This window comes from Hemitrygon akajei, chromosome 16 (genome assembly GCF_048418815.1).
Source record: "Hemitrygon akajei chromosome 16, sHemAka1.3, whole genome shotgun sequence".
Taxonomy (NCBI): Eukaryota; Metazoa; Chordata; class Chondrichthyes; order Myliobatiformes; family Dasyatidae; genus Hemitrygon; species Hemitrygon akajei.
In genome coordinates this window covers 65696376-65715754 of record NC_133139.1, presented here as the reverse complement: position 1 = coordinate 65715754, position 19379 = coordinate 65696376, and the positions used below count along the sequence as shown (strand labels likewise).

The 19379-nt window shown below is 39.2% G+C and overlaps 1 protein-coding gene across 1 annotated transcript in view; it reads right to left on the bottom strand.

Annotated features, from left to right (window-relative positions):
• Positions 1–19379, bottom strand: part of LOC140739658 (adhesion G protein-coupled receptor E3-like) — an 81942-nt gene that overhangs the window by 46395 nt on the left and 16168 nt on the right. Inside the window, exons 2-6 of the mRNA XM_073068032.1 lie at positions 13157–13252; positions 11854–11970; positions 10979–11116; positions 4016–4156; positions 3224–3383 (exon numbers count right to left, since the gene is read on the bottom strand). Coding sequence (XP_072924133.1) covers positions 3224–3383; positions 4016–4156; positions 10979–11116; positions 11854–11970; positions 13157–13252 — 652 coding nt within the window. The remainder of the gene's footprint in view (positions 1–3223; positions 3384–4015; positions 4157–10978; positions 11117–11853; positions 11971–13156; positions 13253–19379) is intronic.

Genomic DNA, 19379 nt, shown 5'->3' with positions numbered 1-19379 from the left:
GATGGTTGTATGGTAGAATTTTACAAGACTTTTCATGAAATGCTTATACCGCATTTTCATCAAACGTTTACCGATTCTACATCCTTTGAGAACTTTCCTAAAACTTTTTATGAAGTACTAGTTTCATTGATTCCAAAAAAAAGAAGACCCACTGGAATGTGTATCCTATAGACCTATTTCTTTATTGAATGTAGATTTTAAAATCCTCTCTAAGATTCTAGCAAATAGGCTTGAGACTATCTTGCCTAATGTTATCTCAAATGACCAAACAGGATTTATCAAAAATAGGTACTCACATTTTAATATTCAAAGATTGTTAAATATCATTTATTCCCCCTCAACCAAAGAATCTGAATGTATTGTATCTTTGGATGCAGAGAAAGCCTTTGATAGGGTGGAGTGGCCTTATCTATTTCAGGTTTTGAAAAGGTTTAATTTTGGTCCAGGATTTATTTCCTGGATTAAATTGATTTATCATGCCCTGGTAACTGCGGTTATGATTAATAATCAGGTCTCCATATTTTAGATTATATAGAGGAACCCACCAGGGATGTCCTTTTAGTCCTTTATTTTTTAATTTGGCTTTAGAACCACTTGCTATTGCTCTTAGGGATTCTAATTCTGTGCAGGGTATTAAGAGAGGTTAAATTACATAAGGTTTTGTTATATGTGGATGATTTATTAACTTACATTTCAAATCCTAGGAAATCTATTCCTTTTATGTTATCTATATTTACAGAATTTGGTATTTTCTCTGGATATAAACTTAATTTACATAAAACTGAATTTTTCCTAATAATAATTATTTTGATTATTATGATAAAATACCTTTTAATATTGCCAAAAACCATTTCACTTACCTTGGTATCAAAATTACTAAATATTTTAAAGACCTATATAGGTATGATTTCTCCCCTTTAGTTGAATATACTCAACAGGTGCTTTCTAAATGGTCGCCTATGTCAATGTCATTGATAGGTCGAATAAATGCTATAAAAATGGTTATTCTACCAAAATGTTTTTATATATTTCAAGCAGTTCCCTCTTTTGTTCCAAAAACATCTTTTGATAAAATAGATTCTATGATTTTGTCTGATGTTTGGAATAATAAAAGCTCTAGACTGAATAAACTTTTTTTGCAAAAACCAAAAAAAGATGAAGGACTGATCTTACTAAACTTTAGATTTTATTATTGGGCAACTAAAATTCATTATATTACTTTTTGGATTTATGATATAGATGACCAAGATCGCCCTTCATGGTTACAGTTAGAGGAAAATTCAGTAATGGGGTTTTTGTTAGCTTTTTTATTAGGAGGTCCCCTTCCGTTTTCGCTCTCCAGAATAGGTAGACAAGCTCTCAACCCTATTGTTAAACATACTTTAAAAATTTGCTTTCAGTTTCGTAGATTTTTTGAATTAAAAGATTTTCTACTTTTTAGTAATATTTATTCTAATTTCGTTTTTAAACCATCAACTTTGGATAAGGCTTTTTTAACATGGAAAATTAAGGGAATAAAAACTTTTTTAGATTTGTTTTTACAGGACTGTTTAATGTCCTTTTCACAGTTAATGGATAAATATGACATCTCTAATACACATTTTTCAGATACTTACAGGTTAGGAATTTTTTACGTGATTTTTTACCGAATTACCCCTTGGCCTGCTCTTTAAATGTGGCTTATGCTATTTTTCAGCTTAAACATTTTCAAAACCAATTAATAGCTATCATTTATAAACAGTTAATGAATGCTCGCATGTCACCTAATGATAGGGTTCAACGCATCTGGGAAGTAGAACTTCAACATTCACTTTCAGATAATCAATGGAGTTTAATTTATTATGTAGTCAATAATTCATCTATCTGTGCACACCATACCTTAATTCAGTTTAAGATAGTACACAGGGCCTATATGTCCAAAAATAAATTGGCGCATATTTTACCTAATATAAGCCCTATTTGTGACAGAAGTAACGCAGAAGTAGCTACTCTAACTCGTATACTTTGGTCATATGTAAGCTTAAGCAATTTTTGGAGGGATGTGTCTCGAATATTATATAAAGTTATAGATGTGGATGTTCAACCCAATTCACTTACCGTGATTTTTGGGATTATTCCAGAGGAAGCAAGCAAAGTGTCTGCTTCCACTCAACATGTGATAGCCTTTTCAACTTTACTGGCCAGGAGAGCTATCTTGTTATACTGGAAAGACCACCTACTGATTTTTATTGGCTCTCCTCCATTATGTCACATCTAAGCTTGGACAAAATTAGAAGCCAGACATTTGATACATCTTTTAATTTTGAACAAGTCTGGTGACCCTTTATTCAATATTTTCACATGACTTAATTTATTTTTTATTTATTTATTTTTCTTTATTCTCTTTTGGGAAAATCCTTATCCGTGAATGTTCGGAGATGACTGGAAGGATGTTGTTTTTTTCTCTTTTACTTTTTTCTAATTTTATCCTCAATTGGACTGCCCAATCTTTCTTTTTATTTTCTCTTTTTTTTATTTTAGTTTAGTTAGTGGGGATTTTCCCTATATCAAATAAAATTTCCAATCTTTTTTTCTGATTGGTATGAGGAGTTGTAGTTTTTTTTTGGACTATATTGTATATATAACAGCGTAACATTTTACCTATCTGATTTTGACATTATATACTTTTTGTTTTTTTTATTGCGGTTTATATGTCTTTTATATTATCTGTTTGCTAAACTCCTCCTCTGATTTGTATATTCTTTATTTGAAAATCAATAAAAAGATTGAAAAATGAAATGAGAGCTAAAACTGTCAATCAGATTGGACACAGTCCTCACAGTTGTATTGCATGATATCCTGTGCCCAAAGGACCTGCCTAGTCCATGAATTCTGTCCCTAATTCTAAAAATATCTGGAAATAATGATAAAACAAAGAAAACATCATTGTTTACCAACCACACGATTTACACAATGCAAACCCTGTGAGTTAATTCTTTAATTCCAAGAATATCTTCAAGACAATCCAGGAAGATTGATGACACCCACACAGCCCTGTGATTAATTTTCACTTTCATGGTGATATAAAGTCTCTACCTTCACCAAATCTTCCTGCAGTGAGGCTGACTGTCGCTGGAGTTGCCTGAAAATCCACATTACAGTTGTAAAGGTAGGAACCCGATGTGTTGTAACAAGTTGTGAGGGGGTGACACGGAGAAGCTTCACACTCATTGATATCTCTTACTCGTCTCTCACTTTCTCGTGGTCATCGGTGTGGCTGTACGAATTCACATGGGAGAAGCTACACCTGAACTTTGGTGGGACATGTGTCCTTGTTTCAAACCTGTCCAGACCATCTCCCTCAGCTTTCTCCAGTCCATCAACAATTGCATTGATGCTGCTTCCTACATTCATACAGAACTGAGAAATGTTATCATTTTTGATGCCAAACTCCAAGCTCCTCTCATCTTTGCATGGTCCATCTCTGACTATTCCCCTCCGTGTCCCCATGGATTACTCAGACCCTCACTGAACCTGCTCTGAGAGGCTGACATTAGACTGTGTGGGAGTTTGGGAATCAAGTTTGCAATAGTAATCACCATGCCAGCCAGAGTTGCCTCCTTCAGTCACACCTGTCCCTGGACAATGCTGTACTCTGTTTGTTGTTCCGAAAGGAACATGACTGTTCAATGAATTCATTTCACAAACTCTGAAATATAAAGTCATGGAGTAATACAGCAGAGAAAAAGAACCTTTGGCCCATCTCATCCATGCTGACCACAATGAGCTATTCCCATTTGCTTGTCAGTCCCTTTTCCCTTCCCATTTGAACTAGTGATCAGATTTATCAAAGGAAACAACAGAAAAACCAATGATAACTTCCCCACCTCCCACAATTACTCCCCTGTGCAATTTACATAGGACAGAGCCCATTAAATTCTTTAGCTGGGGGACCCTGTAGGTGAATTGAGGAGGAATGATATCCTCAATCAGATGGGATTTATTCTCCATTTTCATGCTGAGACAAAGTCCTTACCTTCACAAACTTTCCCTGCCATGAGGTTGGTGGTCGCAGGTAATGCCTGAAACCCTGCATTGCAGTTGCACTGGTAGGATCCCACTACGTTGATACAAGTTGCATGTTCGTGACAAGGTGAGGCCTTGCATTCATCGATATCTGTGTGAACAGGGAAAATCTCTCTCAATAGTAAACATGGATTGCTCCCTTTTATATCCGGGCTCTGTGGGTCAGGATGGAGTAACTCTGCACTGTGTTGTTTAATCCAGAGAAGACCTCCGCTGGAACAAAGGACTGAGTGAGTATTCTTGGGAAGGAGCCTTATGGTTTGAGAAAGGAGATGAGAAATTGGAGTTAAGGAAGAGCTGGAATGGACTCAAGGAACCAAATGGCCGGTCACCTGTTAGAAACTGGGATGGTTGGTACCCTGCTCTCCATTTAATGAGCTTATTGACAGCAGTGTGGAAGGTCAGCAGCAGCCTCACCTTCTGTACTGGAGCTGCTTTTCACTGGATGGGAACAGGGGAGGAAAGAGGACTCTCAGTGCTCCACTCCTCTTTAATATGACTGTGGCATGACCAGGTTTAGTGACATTTAAAATTCAGTTAATTGCCCACTTCCTCCCTGAATCTGCATTGGAAAGTCAGCATTGGAAATACTTAGTAGGTCAGGCAGCATCTGTGAATGAGAAACAGAATGCTGGGAGATTCCAGCACCATCCCTGGTTTCAGATTTCCAGCATGCTCGACTCTGCACCCTACATTTTCATTTTACTTTCTCTTTAATTGTGGTCATTCATCCATTACCTGGATGCATTGTGTCTCCTTTAACAACATGGTCTCACCACTCTATCAGGGACACACTTTCTTTTCCCATTTTCTCATGTTTCCAGTTCCTCGTTCCACAGATGCGGTCAGATCCTCTGAGCTTTCCCACTTCCTGTTGTATAACAACAAATCTGAGTCCGAAGAGTTTTACTGGGAAATGCTGGAGGCCAGGGATTTATGTACTGAGGAAAGTGAGAAAGAATGGACCTTTAGTCTGGCTAGGAATTTTGAAAATATTCAAGAAAGGGTCCCCACACCTTTTAGAACTTTATTTCCGAATTGAGGATTGAGTAGTGGATCTTCTCAAGGTGTAGACTGGACATGATGTCCCTGAGCCACTGAGTGTGGATGGGCGGGGCAGCATCCCTCCACCTGAGCAAAACTGCGTGCCTGGCCAACAGAGAGGCAAAAGACAGCGTGCGATGTTTAGTTGGGCTTAGGTGCATGTCCCCTTCTCTGGAGGTGCCGAAAAGGTCGATCAAAGGGTTAGGTTCCAGATTGTAATTAAGTATTTGGGATAGAGTTTGGAAGACATCTTTCCAGTATTTTTCCAAACTAGGGCATGTCCAGTACATATGGATAAGGGAAGCCTCGAACCTTTTGCATTTGTCGCAACAGGGATTAACATCTGGGTAAATGTGAGATAACTGAGTTTTAGACATATGGGCCCTGTGTACGACCTTGAACTGTAACAGGAAGTGGTGGGCACATAAAGAGGTTGAGTTAACTAATTTGAGGACTTTATCCCATGCCTCCTCTGACAATGAAAAATTTAAATCTTGCTCCCAGGCAGTTTTAATTTTGTCAAGATAGGCTTACCTGAGAGCCGCCATCTTGTTGCAGATAATAGATATTAGACCCTTGTGCAATGGATTCATACAGCGAAATAAATCAATGACGTTTGTGTCAGGTGTCTCGGAAGTTTGGTATCAGAGGCCAGATAAAATGTCTGATTTGCAAATATCTGAAGAAATGAGTGTTGGGGAGATTAAACTTTGCAGACATTTGTTCAAATGATGCAAAGCAGTCGTCTAAAAAAGATCTTTAAAGCGTCTGATGTCCTTTCTGTACCGGTCTTGAAATGTTGAATCATGTATAGAAGGCTGGAAGAGATGATTATGTAGAATAGGACTTGAAAGAGAGAAGCCATGGAGGCCACTATACTTTCTGAGCTGAGTCCACACTCTCAGGGTGTGCCTGATGACAAGCATTAGCAATTGGTTTAGATGTACGAAAAGGGAGTGCGGATCCAAGAAGTGTGGAGATGTAAACATTCTTAGTAGAGTTCAGCTCCATTGTCACCCATAATGGGCAGTCAGACTGATTATAAAAAATGAGACCAAAAGATGAGACAATGAATGTTAGCTGCCCAGTGGTATAAGTGGAAATTGGGCAGAGTCCTGCCCCCAACACTTTTAGATTTTTGACGATGAACTTTATTCAGTTGGGGACACTTGCCCTTGCATAGGTAGGGCAATATGACTGAGTCTAGTGAGTCAAAAAAGGCTATAGGAATGAAAATTGGTATGGATCAAAAAAGGTATAAACATTTAGGAAGGATGTTCATTTTGACAACGTTGATTCGGCCCATCAGGGACAAGGAGGGGGTGACCACTGCGCTAGGTTCTGTTTTGTTTGATTTAACAAATTAATAAAGTTTTCTCCAAAAAGATACATATTTCCTTGTTACTGTAACACCAAGGTGAGTAAATTGGTTATTCACTACCTTAAAAGGGAGGTTATGAAACTCTAACGTTTGTGCTTATCTATTTATTGGAAAAAGTTCGCTCTTGTGTAAGTTAAGTTTGTATCCAGAAAACTGGCTAAATTTGTCAAGGAGTGAGAACATGGGGGGTAAGGAGGTGATTGGGTTTGATATAAAAAGTAAAAGATCATCAGCATAAAGGGAAACTTTGTGTTCAACTCACCCCCTCCAAATCACCATCAGGTCTGCACAACTATGGAATGCAATAGCCAGTGGCTCTATGGCCAGATTGAACAGTAAAAGGCTTAAAGGGCACCCTTGGTGGGTTCCACGTTTGAGGTTGAAGGGTTGGGATTGCTGAGTGTTGGTCAAAACAGAGGCAGTGGGACACAAATATAACAATTTAATCCACATGATAAAATTTGGTCCGAAATCTAACTTTTCTAAAGCAGCAAAGAGGTAATTCCACTGCATATGGTCGAAGGCTTTCTCTGCATCTAAGGAAATGACACATTCAGGGATTCCAATTGAAGGTGAGTATAAAAATTGAAGAGGCATCATATGTTAAAAAAGGGGAGGTGGTTTTTGACAAAGCCAGTTTGGTCTTCAGAAATAATTGAGGGTAGGATGTTCTCCAGTCTACAGGTCCAGACATTAGCTAAAATATTGACATCGACATTTAACAGAGAGATTGGCCTGTATGACGAGCACTCTGTTGGATCCTTGCCTCTCTTTGCTTGAAGAATGAGGCATGCCTCATTAAATGATGCTGGCAATTTACCTTGTTTAAATGAATCAGATAGAATCAAGGTTAATTGAGGTAAGAGCAGTGATGAAAATGATTTAAAGAATTCTACTGGGAACCTGTCGGGTCCTGGAGATTTACCAGTCTGCAGTGACGAAATGGCTGAGGATATTTCCTCTAATGATATTGGCTCACTTGGTCTCATTTTGAAATCAGGAGAGAGTTTGGGGATATTTCAGCTGTTTAAAAAATTCTCGACCAAAATGTTATTGTTTGGGGATTCAGAACAATAAGATCAGGAGTAATAATTCCTGAATGTGTCATTGATTTCAGAGTGATTTGAGGTGATGCTTCCATTTTCCATTCAAAGTTTTGTGATGTGTTGTTTGGCTTTAAGGCCCCTTAATTGGTTGGCTAAAAATTTGCCAGATTTGTCACCATGGGTATAAAACCAGCTCTTGCTCTTCAAAAGTTGGCATTCAATTGGGTGAGTGGAAATAAGATCAAATTTGGTTTGGAGTTCCACTCGTTTTTCATACAGCTCTGGATTTTAAAATGGAGCATATTGTTGCTCTATTTCTTTAATTTGATTGGCCATATTTAGTCGTTCTTTATGGGTCTTTCTTTTCATATTCGCAGAGTAGGAGATTCTTTGACCCCTGAGGTATACTTTCATAGTTTCCCAAGCAACCAGGCTTGAGGTTTCAGGTGACATATTGGTGTTAAGGAAAAAGATTATATGGTCCTCCATAATTTTTACAAAATCATTATCTGACAGTAAGGTCGAATTGAAACGCCAGTGCTTATTTATTTGTGGAAGGCCAGAAAGAGTTATGGACAGGACAACCAGGGTATGGTCTGATATCACTAAGCTCTGATAAACACGGGAACAGACCAAAGGAATCAGCTGATTATCAATTATACAATAATCAATTCTAGTAAAGGAGTGATGAACGCGTGAGAAGAAAGAATATTCTCTGTTATTTGGGTGGAGAAAATGCCATGCATTGGAGATGCCATAGTTGGAAAGGAAGGACTGAATTAATGAAGCAGATTTGCTTAGTACTCTGGGAAAAGGAGATGATTGATTTGGCACCGGATCTAATTACCAGTTGAAGTCTCCACCTAGTATGAGAGAGTGTGAACTGAGATCAGGCAGTGCAGGAAAAAATGTTCAAAGAAGCCCACATCGTCTGAGTTAGGAGCATATATGTTAGCCAGCACTACCAATATATTATATAATTTCCCCGAGACAATGACAAAACGGCCATTTGTGTCTGATATTGTGTTGTGGAGCTCAAAGGGAACGTTTTGGTTAATGAGAATTGAGAGCCCCCTGGCTTTAGCCTGAAAAGTGGAGTGGAAGTGCTACCCCATCAATCGTGACATAAGATAGAAATGATCAGAATTGCGAATGTGTGTTTCTTGTAGAAATGCAATTGCTGTATTAAACTGTTTGAGATGCGAGAACACCTTCCTTCTTTTAACAGGGTGCTTCAGCCTCTTGACATTCCACCTGACAAAATTTAACGGACTAACCATTCTCCTTTAAAAAAGATACAGATTGATAGGCATAAGCGGTATCAAGATTTTGGGTATCAGCTCTGAGGCAAAAATGTAAAACAAAGAGAAGCAGAGCAGAAATAAATCCTGTATAACGAGGACTTTTAAAGGTTCTTAAAACAGTATTGGCATTGGAATATCCTCCCCCCACCCCAACCCACAAGACAGCTGCCAAAGAACATAGCAACAAGCTCTTAAGACCAATAGTCACCCAACAGTACAACTTGCTATCACTCGTAGCATCATCTGCCACCCCGTTATTATTTAAAGGAAACAGTAAGCATTTAACACTCCTAAACTGACATTGTGCTTAATGAGAGGTAAACAATTTCCCCAAGGTTTGTTAAACATGGCTCTGAAAAATGAACCATAAAACAGAAATATAAACTTATATTTGAAAAAAGTGAAAAAATAATTTTAAAAAAGCAGACTTTATCCAGTGCTCTTCCCATGTAAGGTTGTGGAGTTCATTGAATTGGAGATAAAAGGAAATACTTGAGAGAGAGAGAGCAGTTTGAGTGAATATTATTCCACCCTTCATAGTAGTCAGCACCTAACCCGGCCAAGTCAGACCAGACCTCGCTATCCAGGCACTACTAACGTTGCCTGCAGAGGGTATGGAAAAAAAAGTATTTTATGAAGAGTTCCATGCAGTGGGGAGGCTATTGATGTAGTTCCGTGCTTTGTCCATGGAGCGTAGCCACTTCTTTACACCGCTGGGAAGTGTGATGCGGAGATGCGCAGGAGATAGTAGGAGAGACCTGAGTCCTCGGTTGTATAGCTCCATCATTACTTCTCTGTACTCAGCTCACAGGCTCAAAACTTCAGGAGAGTAGTCTTCCACAACCCGAATCTGTTGGCCGTAGTATTATAGCTTCCCTCTCCGCCGGGCCTCTCTGACCAGGAGATCTTTAATCTTGTAGCGGTGCAGGCAAAGGATAGCCAGACATGGTCTCTGTCCTGGAGCTGATTTAGCTGCTAGTGAATGGTGGGCTCTGTCAATCTCTGGCGGGGACGGAAGGGTCTCCTTCCCGAAAATCTCACAAAGCAGAGTGGAAAAAAATTCAGTAGGACGCCCGCCTTTGATAGATTCGGGCAAGCCCAGGGTGCGTAGGTTCTGCCATCTGCTCCGGCCTTCCAAGTCAGTAACTTTAGACGTTAACCTGATATTGTTTTCACGTAAGCTGGAGCAGATAGTTTCCAGTTCACTGACGTGCTGGATCAGATCGCTCGTGGTGAGCTCGAGAGAAGGTAAGCATTGGCCATCGTCCTCCACTTTGGATTGTATTTGGTCAAGTTTCGCTTCCAGCAGGCTGAAAGAAGATTTGAATTCAGCCACTAATGCTGCACGATGTTGGTCTAGTAGTGTAGAGATGGCCTCCACAGTCAGGCCAGCCGCTGATTTGTCTTTTTTCCTGGGCTAGTACTCCTTGAAGTGATTGTGAAGCAAGGGTATTTGCAGACAGGTGGAAGAGCAAAAAGTCTAACAGGTTGGTATGAGAGAAGGGGGAAGAAAGAGTGTGGAGATAGAAAATAGAATGGAGCGCTTGTTCTCTGCGACTACTCCATATGGCTGCCGACCGGAAGTCCCCCTCAACTTGCACTTTAAATACACCGAATGACTTGGCCTCCATGGCCATCTGAGGCAATGAATTCCTCTGATTCACCACCCTCTGCTAAAGAAATTCAAGTGAGCACGGGCCTAGAACCATCAGATGTTCCTCATACGTTAACCGTGTCATTCCCGGGATCATCCTTGTGAACCCTCTCCATTGCCAGAACCTCTTTTCTTGGATATGGCATACTGTCCCAAGTAACTAAAGGGAATCTTGGCAACATTCACGATTAGTTTTTGTTCTTTTGGAGTTCTCCCAAACAGGACCAGTTAATCAGAGTCTTGTGAATGACGTTTATATGATGCTTTGTGCCTGTGATGCTGCTGAAGGTAAGACTGAAAAATCAAAAGACATAGAAGCAGAATTAGGCCATTCGGCCCATCAGGTAAGTTTTACATTCCACTAATGCATACGTACGTATATTTGTGCATATTACAATAAACTGAACTTTGACCTTGACGTTGACCACCCTGGAGATTGGCAATTTCATCTTTATTCTATGTCACAGATATTTACGGCCATTACCTTCACAGCTCCTTCTTCCATTGGAGCCAGTCTTCTCAGTCGACTGAAAACCTCTGCTACAGATGCACTGGAATGAACCATCTGTGTTCTGACATGTTGCTTCATGGTCACACGGAGAGGAATTACATTCGTCGATATCTGCACTGACAGAGAAACACTTCAGGGATTGCTTGACTACACATTAAGGTCCCTTTACACTTCAATACTCTCTAGGGTCCTACCATTTGACCCCGGAGACCCATTTGATCTCAGAGGGTCTTACCTTTGAGATCTCCACCCTCACGCTTATCAGAGTGAAATTTCATCTCCACTACTCTGCCCAGACTTTTGTACAAACTCCTTACAGATGGCACTGGAAATGAACTCCAAACTCTGACACCCTGAAATGTAATAGCGTCGCACTAACCGCCTCTCGACCGTAGTGCCTCATAGAGTCAAAGGAAAGTACAGCTCAGAAGGAGGCCTTTTAGCCCATCCAGTCCATGCCAAACCATTTAAATGGCCTACTCCCATCGACCTGTAACTAATGCATGACCGTATCCCTCCTTGCCCCTGCTATCCATGCCCCTATCCAAACTTCTCTTATACATTGAAATCAGGTTCGCTTGCACCCCTTACGCTGACAGCTAGTTCCACACTCTCACAAACCCTCTGAGTGAAGAAGTTCCCCTCATGTTTCCCTTAAACTTTTCACCTTTCACCCTTACCCCATGACATTTCATGGTCCTACCCATCCTCAGTGGAAAAAGCCTGCTTGCATTTACCCTATCTATACCCCTCAAAATTGTGTTTAATTCACATTCTCTAACACATTCACAACTAATAATTTAGTCTTGAATTTTATTCTTGACTTCATAGTTATTTAAAGTCCTCACCTTCACAGACCTGATTGATTGTATTGTACCCAACATTGCAATGACAGTTGTAAGAACCAACTGTGTTCCAACACATTTTGCGAGGTCCACATGAAGTCATTTCACATTCATTGATATCTGTGTAAAGAGGGAAAATTCTTTACAATCATAAACATTTTGCTCTCCATTACAAGTGGATTCTACTGTAGTTGGTGGAATTTAGAAAATTACATCCAGGTGCCACGGTAGCAAGCGGCTAGCACAATGCAATTGCAACTCAGGGCATTATCAATTCTGACACTGTCTGGGAGGAGCTTGTACATTCTCCCCAGGAGTGTGTGGATTTCCTCCAAGTGTTGTGGTTTCCTCCCAGTGTCCAAAGTCGTACTTGTTGGTAGGCTAATTGGTTATTGTAAAATGTCCTGTGATTAGGCTAGGGTTAAATAGGTGGGTTGCTACAGTGTGGCTCATTGGACCAGAAAGGCCTGTTCCACTCTATATCTCTAAATAAATAAATATTTTATTCAGAGCTATAGAGTGGAAAATAAATTAAATTATATTTCTGATCTTTCTGATGTGTATTTAATACCTCAGAAATATTTGAGCTTTCTCTAAATATATTCTTTGATTAAGTATTTTGTATTCATTTAAATGATTAATTCTGGGTTATGTGTAAAAACTAAAAGTATGTGAATGGCACATGTCATCATGCCACCACATCATATTTGCACATCCCACTAAATTAAAAACAAAACTAAATGTACATGGCTCTGAGTAATTTGAGTAATATTGTAAATATATTCTTTGATTAAGTGTTCTGGATCATTTAGATGAAACAAAATGTACATGAGTTATCCCTGGCTGTGTCTCTGTGGTTTTGCTTTTAATTAATTTTATGTTTCAGAGTTACAAAACATAACACTTTCTTTATACAAGGTGTTTTCACTCACAGAACTGCCAATCACTGGATGCTCTAGAGTCTTGTGTGTGAAAATCCAGGAGATCAGCAGTTTCTGAGATACTCAAACCACCCCATCTGGCACCAACAATCATTCCACAGCCAAAGTCACTTACATCACATTTCTACCCCATCCTGACATTTGGTCTGAACAACAGTTGAACCCTTTTATTATGTCTGCATGCTTTTGTGCATTGAGTTACTACCAAATGATTGGTCAATTGGACATTTGCATTAATGAGCAGGTGTACATGTGTACCTAATAAAGTGGGCACTGAGTGTACGTTCATTGACACCATTAATTGGACTGTATCATCAACTTAAACCTCAACCAAACTCAGTCACCTGAGGGGATTTAACACTCACCCAAACATTTGTTTCGTGACGGATCAAATTGATAACCCGGTTGACAGCTGTGATTTTGGGACAGAATGTTTCGGAACATACTACTGCACAAGATAACTAGAAGAAAGAAAATGAGGCAGTTAGATGTTTGCTCCACCATTTTTATTCTTTCTCTCCTGAAACACAACACCCCAATACTGAACATAGCCAGGGCTGATGACAACTGTGGGAGGGAGAGAGAGTTAATAGCCCCACCTCCTGAGATGGGTAAAACCAGTCTTTGGATTGATGGCATTGAACACAGGAGTGTCAGTGCTTTGTTCTCAGTGACCAAAATCCAGCCACCGGTATTGACTTCTGACACTAGTGTCCAAAGCTCACATGACTCCACATCACCTGTTGAAATTATCTACACTGGGTCGAGAGGATGATGGTTATAAGGTAATAACTTCCTGAACCTACCTGGTGGTGTGAGAAACAAGTTTGCCTTCATTTGCTCTTTGGCTGTTTGTTAGTCTTCCTTTATGCAGAGTTTTATATAAAATTTACTTTACTTTATTTTCTTGTAAATGTCTTCAGAAAAATAAATCTCAGGGTGGCACATGGTAACATATAACTACTTTGATAATGTATTTACTTTGAACATTTAAATTATAAAAATTAACTAATAGCCAAACAAAGTGTTATGAGATAGAATTTGTGAGTTCATGGACATTTCAGAAATCTGATGACAGGACTGATGGCAGCTGTTTGGAAAACATTGAGTGTGGGTCTTCAGGCTCTGTACTGCTTTGTTGATGGGACTATTGATAAGAGGGCAGGTTCTGGATGGTGAGATATAGGAACATTAGATCCCACAACACCAGGTTCAGGAGCAGTTATTACCCAGCAGCCATCAGGCTCCTAAACTACCAGGGATAACTTCACTCTCCTCAATGATGAACTGATTCCACAACCTATTGACTCACTTTCAGGAACTCTACATCTCATGTTTACTGTTCTATTTATTTTTAAAAAAAATTATTTGCATGGTGTGAATTCTTTTGCACTTTGTGTTTTTCAATCTTTGTTATTTATAGTTTTTCATAAATTCTATTGTATTTCTTTATATTCCAGTTGTAAACACTTTTCACCCAGTGCCCCTCACTATGTGGCTTGTTAGCCCCTCACTAACAGCCACTGGGACTCAGTGGTGAGAAAGCAACCTTCCTCAAATGGTGCGTCTAGGACCAAAACCAGATGCCTGGACCACCTGAACCCCAATCTGTGCAAATACTGTGTAAGTACTGTCCCTGTGCAATAGCCATTGGCAAGAAATAGCAGATTGTACGCTGCATACAATTATAAAGAAAGTATATTTATCAATTTTAACTTTATCAGACAGTTCGTAGGAAAAAAAGGAAAAACTAAAAAGGGCCCACTACAGTTAACCCAGTCCAAATGTGCAAATAAGTTGGAGCTCATCTTGAAGTTGTCTTTAACTCACACACTGGCCCACAATCTGCACGAAAGCACACACCACCTTCCGAATATTGCTGGAAATCCATATTAAACAAACGGGCTCCCCCAAGGGAATATTGGTCCTTCCTCCTTGAAGCCATTCATCTGCACACAGCACCTTGTGCAACAGGGACAGCTTCCTCAGCCACCTTCCCTCATGCCTTCTCCCAGCTCCATGATCCACACCAACGTCCATCACCGAAACCTCTTTGCCAGCATGCTCTAGAACCTTCTCCCAATTCCACCATCCTGATTGGCTGATACAACGTTGCCCCCTATTATTAGCTCAAACCATATCATGCTAAAAGTAGAACAGACTGCTCCTACAAAGCTGCAAAAATGAAATACCTACAGCATAGCAGTAAAAATCTTAACCAGGGCATTATACAGTAAGTACCTTCAAGAAAATGAATTGAAAGGTAATATACGGCGACATATACTTACTTTAATAATAAATTTACTTTAAACTTAAGATTTCCAGTTTAAATATAATTTTCTCTCAACCATCAACAAAGGAACTAATTATTCTCTGTCACATCCCTCCAAAAGATGACCTCCAACGACTGGAGTGCTGTACCATTGGACTTGCCAGGAGCACAACATATTCTGGGCTCAATACATTGACGCAGTCATCGTATACAAACTCACTATACTTTGCCAGGAGTTTGAGGACATTTGGTATGTCAACAAAGGCTTGAAAATTTCTATGGAGGGGAGTATTCTGACTGGTTGCATCACCACCAGTGGAAGCTCCAATGTACAGAATTGAAAGGGTCTGCAGAAGGTGGGAGACTCAGTCTGTTCCATCACAGGCAACACCCTCCCATCATCGAGGACATCTACAAAAGACAGTGCCTCACAAGGCAGCATTCATCATTAAGGAACCTCACTCTACAGGACATAACCTCTTCTCATTGCTACCATTAGGAAACAGGTGCAGGATTGTAAAGACACACACTCAACATCGTAGGAACAGCTTCTTCCCCTCCATCTTCAGACTGCTGAATGGTACAAGAACCCATGAACACTACTTCACTATTCCTTCTTCTTGTACCATGCACTTATTTTATAATTTACAGTAATTTTAAGTCTGCTCTATAATGCTGACATAAAGCACAAATTTCATGTCATATGAGACAGTGATAATGAACCTGGTTCTGATACTTCTGTGCCAATTTCCCAAGGACTCAATACCTTGATTTTGCAAATATTTTTCTATTTCCACCTTACATATTTCTAATGATCCAGCCTTCACCAACCTTGTGAATTCAGAGTTCCAGGGTTTTGCTATTCTCTGGGAAGAAATATCTGTGCATCACAATATGGCGCCACTGGGGGCAAACTTGGTTTCCCTGGAATTTGGAAAGAAAGATTTGGGAGAGAAACGGACAAGAGTATATAGTTGCAAGATAAGGGGACAATCATTTCTCTTGCAACTAAAACACAAGAAAATCTGCAGATGTTGGAAATCCAAGCAACACACACAAAATGCTGGAGGAATTCAGCAGGCCAGGCAGCATCTATAGAAAAGAGTAAACAGTTGAAATTTCGGGCCAAGACTCTTCGTCAGGACTGGGATGGAAGGGAAGAAGTCAGAGTATGAAGGTGGTGGGAGAGGAGGAAGTACAAGGTGGCAAGTGATAGATTAAACCGGGAAATGGGGGAGGGGTAGGGGGGGTGAACTAAAGAGCTGGAAACTGTATTGGTGAAAGAAATAAAGGGTTAGAGAAGGGGGAATCTGATAGGAGAGAACCGAAGACCATGGAAAAAAGGAAGGAAGAGGGATACCAGAGGGAGGTGATAGGTGGGTAAGAAGATAAGGTGAAAGAAAGAAACAGGAATGGAGAGGAGTGGGGGTGGGTCAATCATCAGAAGTTAGAGAAATTGATGATCATGCCATCAGGTTGGAGCCGACCCAGATGGAACATACGGTGTTGCTCCTCCAACCTGAGTGTGGCCTCATCGTGGCAGCAGAAGAGGCCGTGGATTGACATGTCGGAATAGGAATGGGAATGGGTGGCTACCGGGAGATCCCTTTTTGTGGCAGCTGGAGCGAAGGTGCTTGGCAAAGTGGTCTCCCAATCCTTTTTTTTGTAATTTATTTTTTATTAAAGTTCATCATCAACCAAACATTTCCATAAGATGTATTTTAGACTGTACATATATATCATATATTCATATTTGCCGCAAATCTCCACATAGTACTTATCTGAGGTATACACTTACAGAGAAGAGAGGAAAGAAAGAACAAGCAAAAGAAAAAAAAACTATGTACTAATAGGGAGTGTTCTTTTTTTTACAACATATTCATTGATTTGTGAGAATACAATCAGGCCTATGAGGTGTTATGTAGTTAAACCATTTTTCCCAGTATAAATCAAATTGTTCCAACTTATGATTAACAGATACTGTTATCTTCTCCATTTTGTAAATGTCCGTTGTAATTTCTATCCATGCATTTAAAGTTGGGCTCTCCTGTGATAACCATTTCCTGGTAAGAGTCTTTTTACCAGCCACCAGCAGTATATTCATTAAATATTTACCTCTTTTCAACCATTCTTGAGGTATATACCCAAAATGGTCTTACTTTCTAAGGGTATTTCACATTTTAAAATGTCTTGTAGGACATTGTGTATCCCACTCCAATCATCTTGGATCACAGAGCAATCCCAGAATATATGATAAAGATTTGCATTTTGATTTCCATGATTTCTCCAGCAAACAGGGAGGTTACTATCATAATGGGATTCCTGAAAGGGTGTAATAAAATATCTTATCAAGTTTTTCCATCCAAACTCCTTCCATTTCTGTGAATTGGTACACTTCCATTGATACCTCCATATGATTGTGCATTCTTCCTCAGATATAATTATCCCTTCTTCCTTCTCCCATTTTGTTTTAATGTATGAAGTCGAATATGTATGAAGATTTGACAAACCCTTATACACACTTGAAATGATTCTCCTACCATTATCTGAATTACATGCTGTTCTAAATAGCTCCATCAAACATGTACTTGCCTTGGTTACATTTTTAACCCTCCTAATAAGTGTTTCTCTTTAAGCACTTCAAAACTGAACAGTGTACCTTTTTTCATTATATTTCAAAAAACTGTTGTTCCTTTAGCTGTCCAGTCCTTAAATCTAGCATCCAGTTTATTCGACGTAAAGTCCGAGTCATATGGACACCATTTAAGAATTGCAATATCTCCCTCTAGTTTATATTCTTTTTTAATAGTTTTCCATATTTTCAGAGTCCATTTCACCCATGGGTTATCAATAGTATTTATGTACTTTGTAGGTTGTTATCAGCCAAAATTGCCTGTATGGGAATGCAAAGTATCCTCTCTTCAATATTTTTCCATTGAGCATCATATGATGGGTTGCACCAACATATCACAGCTCTCAACTGTGCTGCAAAACAATAATCTCTAAGAGAGGTAGGCCCCCTCCCCGCTTTTCCTTGGCTAATTGCAAATTTTGAGACAAACTCTAGGCATTTTACCTTGCCATATATATCTTGATAACATTGTGTTCCATTCATTGATTTGATTCTAATTAATCTCTATTGGTAGGGTGTGAAAGAGATATAATTGTTTGGGCAGTATATTCATTTTAATGCAGTCAATCCTTGAACTGAAACTAAAAAAAGGAATTAGGTTCCATCTTGTTATATCTTCCTTGTTTTTTATATATATATAGGCGGATAATTGCATTCTGATAATTTTGCCAAATCTTTTGGCATAATGATGCCCAAATATTTGAAAGACTCTGTTTGCCATGCCCAGGGATATCTACTTTCAATTTCTCTTGGTGGGCTATAGTTATATGAGAGTAATTGGATTTTATCTATGTTGATTTTGTATCCTGATAATTGACCATATTGTTCAAAGGATTGCATCAATTTAGGTAAAGAGTATATTGGTTGCCCTAGATATATCAAAATGTCATCCGTGTAACAGGCCAATTTATGCTCTGTCTCATTTAATCTGATGTATTGAGCTAATGGTTCCAGATATAATGCGAAGAGCAGCGGTGACCATACACAACCCTGTCTCGTGCCCCTTTCTAGGATAAGACTATTTGATAAATCTCCATTGATTTTAATCCTAGCAGTAGGATTGTCATATAGTGCCTGTATAGTTTTAATAATCGTGTCATGTAAAACAAATCTACGTAAAACGTTGTAAAGGAAATTCCAATTAACCAACTTGAATGCCTTTTCCGCATCCATGCTAATCACTATTGCTTCAATTTTATTTTTTTGTACATGATCCATAAAATGAAGTGTCCTTCATATATTGTCTTGTGTTTGGCGTTGTTGTATAAAATCTGTTTGATCATTATGTATCAGTGTGGGTAGAAACTCTTCTAATTGTTTGGCCATGATGGAGGTAAATAATCTATAATCTACAGTAAGAAAAGATATTGTTCTAAATGAGCCACATTCCATTTTATCCTTGCTATAGCTGAGATTATTGCTTCCCTGCAGCTGGGTGACATTTGTGCCTTTTTTAGAGCTCAGGTCAGTGTGCAGAGAGAGACAGGAATTAACTCATTTTTAAATTCTTTGTACCACTCTGCCATATACCAATCTGATCCTGGTGCCTTGCTTAACTTAAGCCTACTAATTGCAGCTTTCAATTCAACTTCAGTTATGTCAGCAATCATCGTTCTATTTTGTTCTTCGCTTAAAGCGGGTAACTCTAGAGAATTCAGGAAGGTGTCAATTTGGGTTATTTATA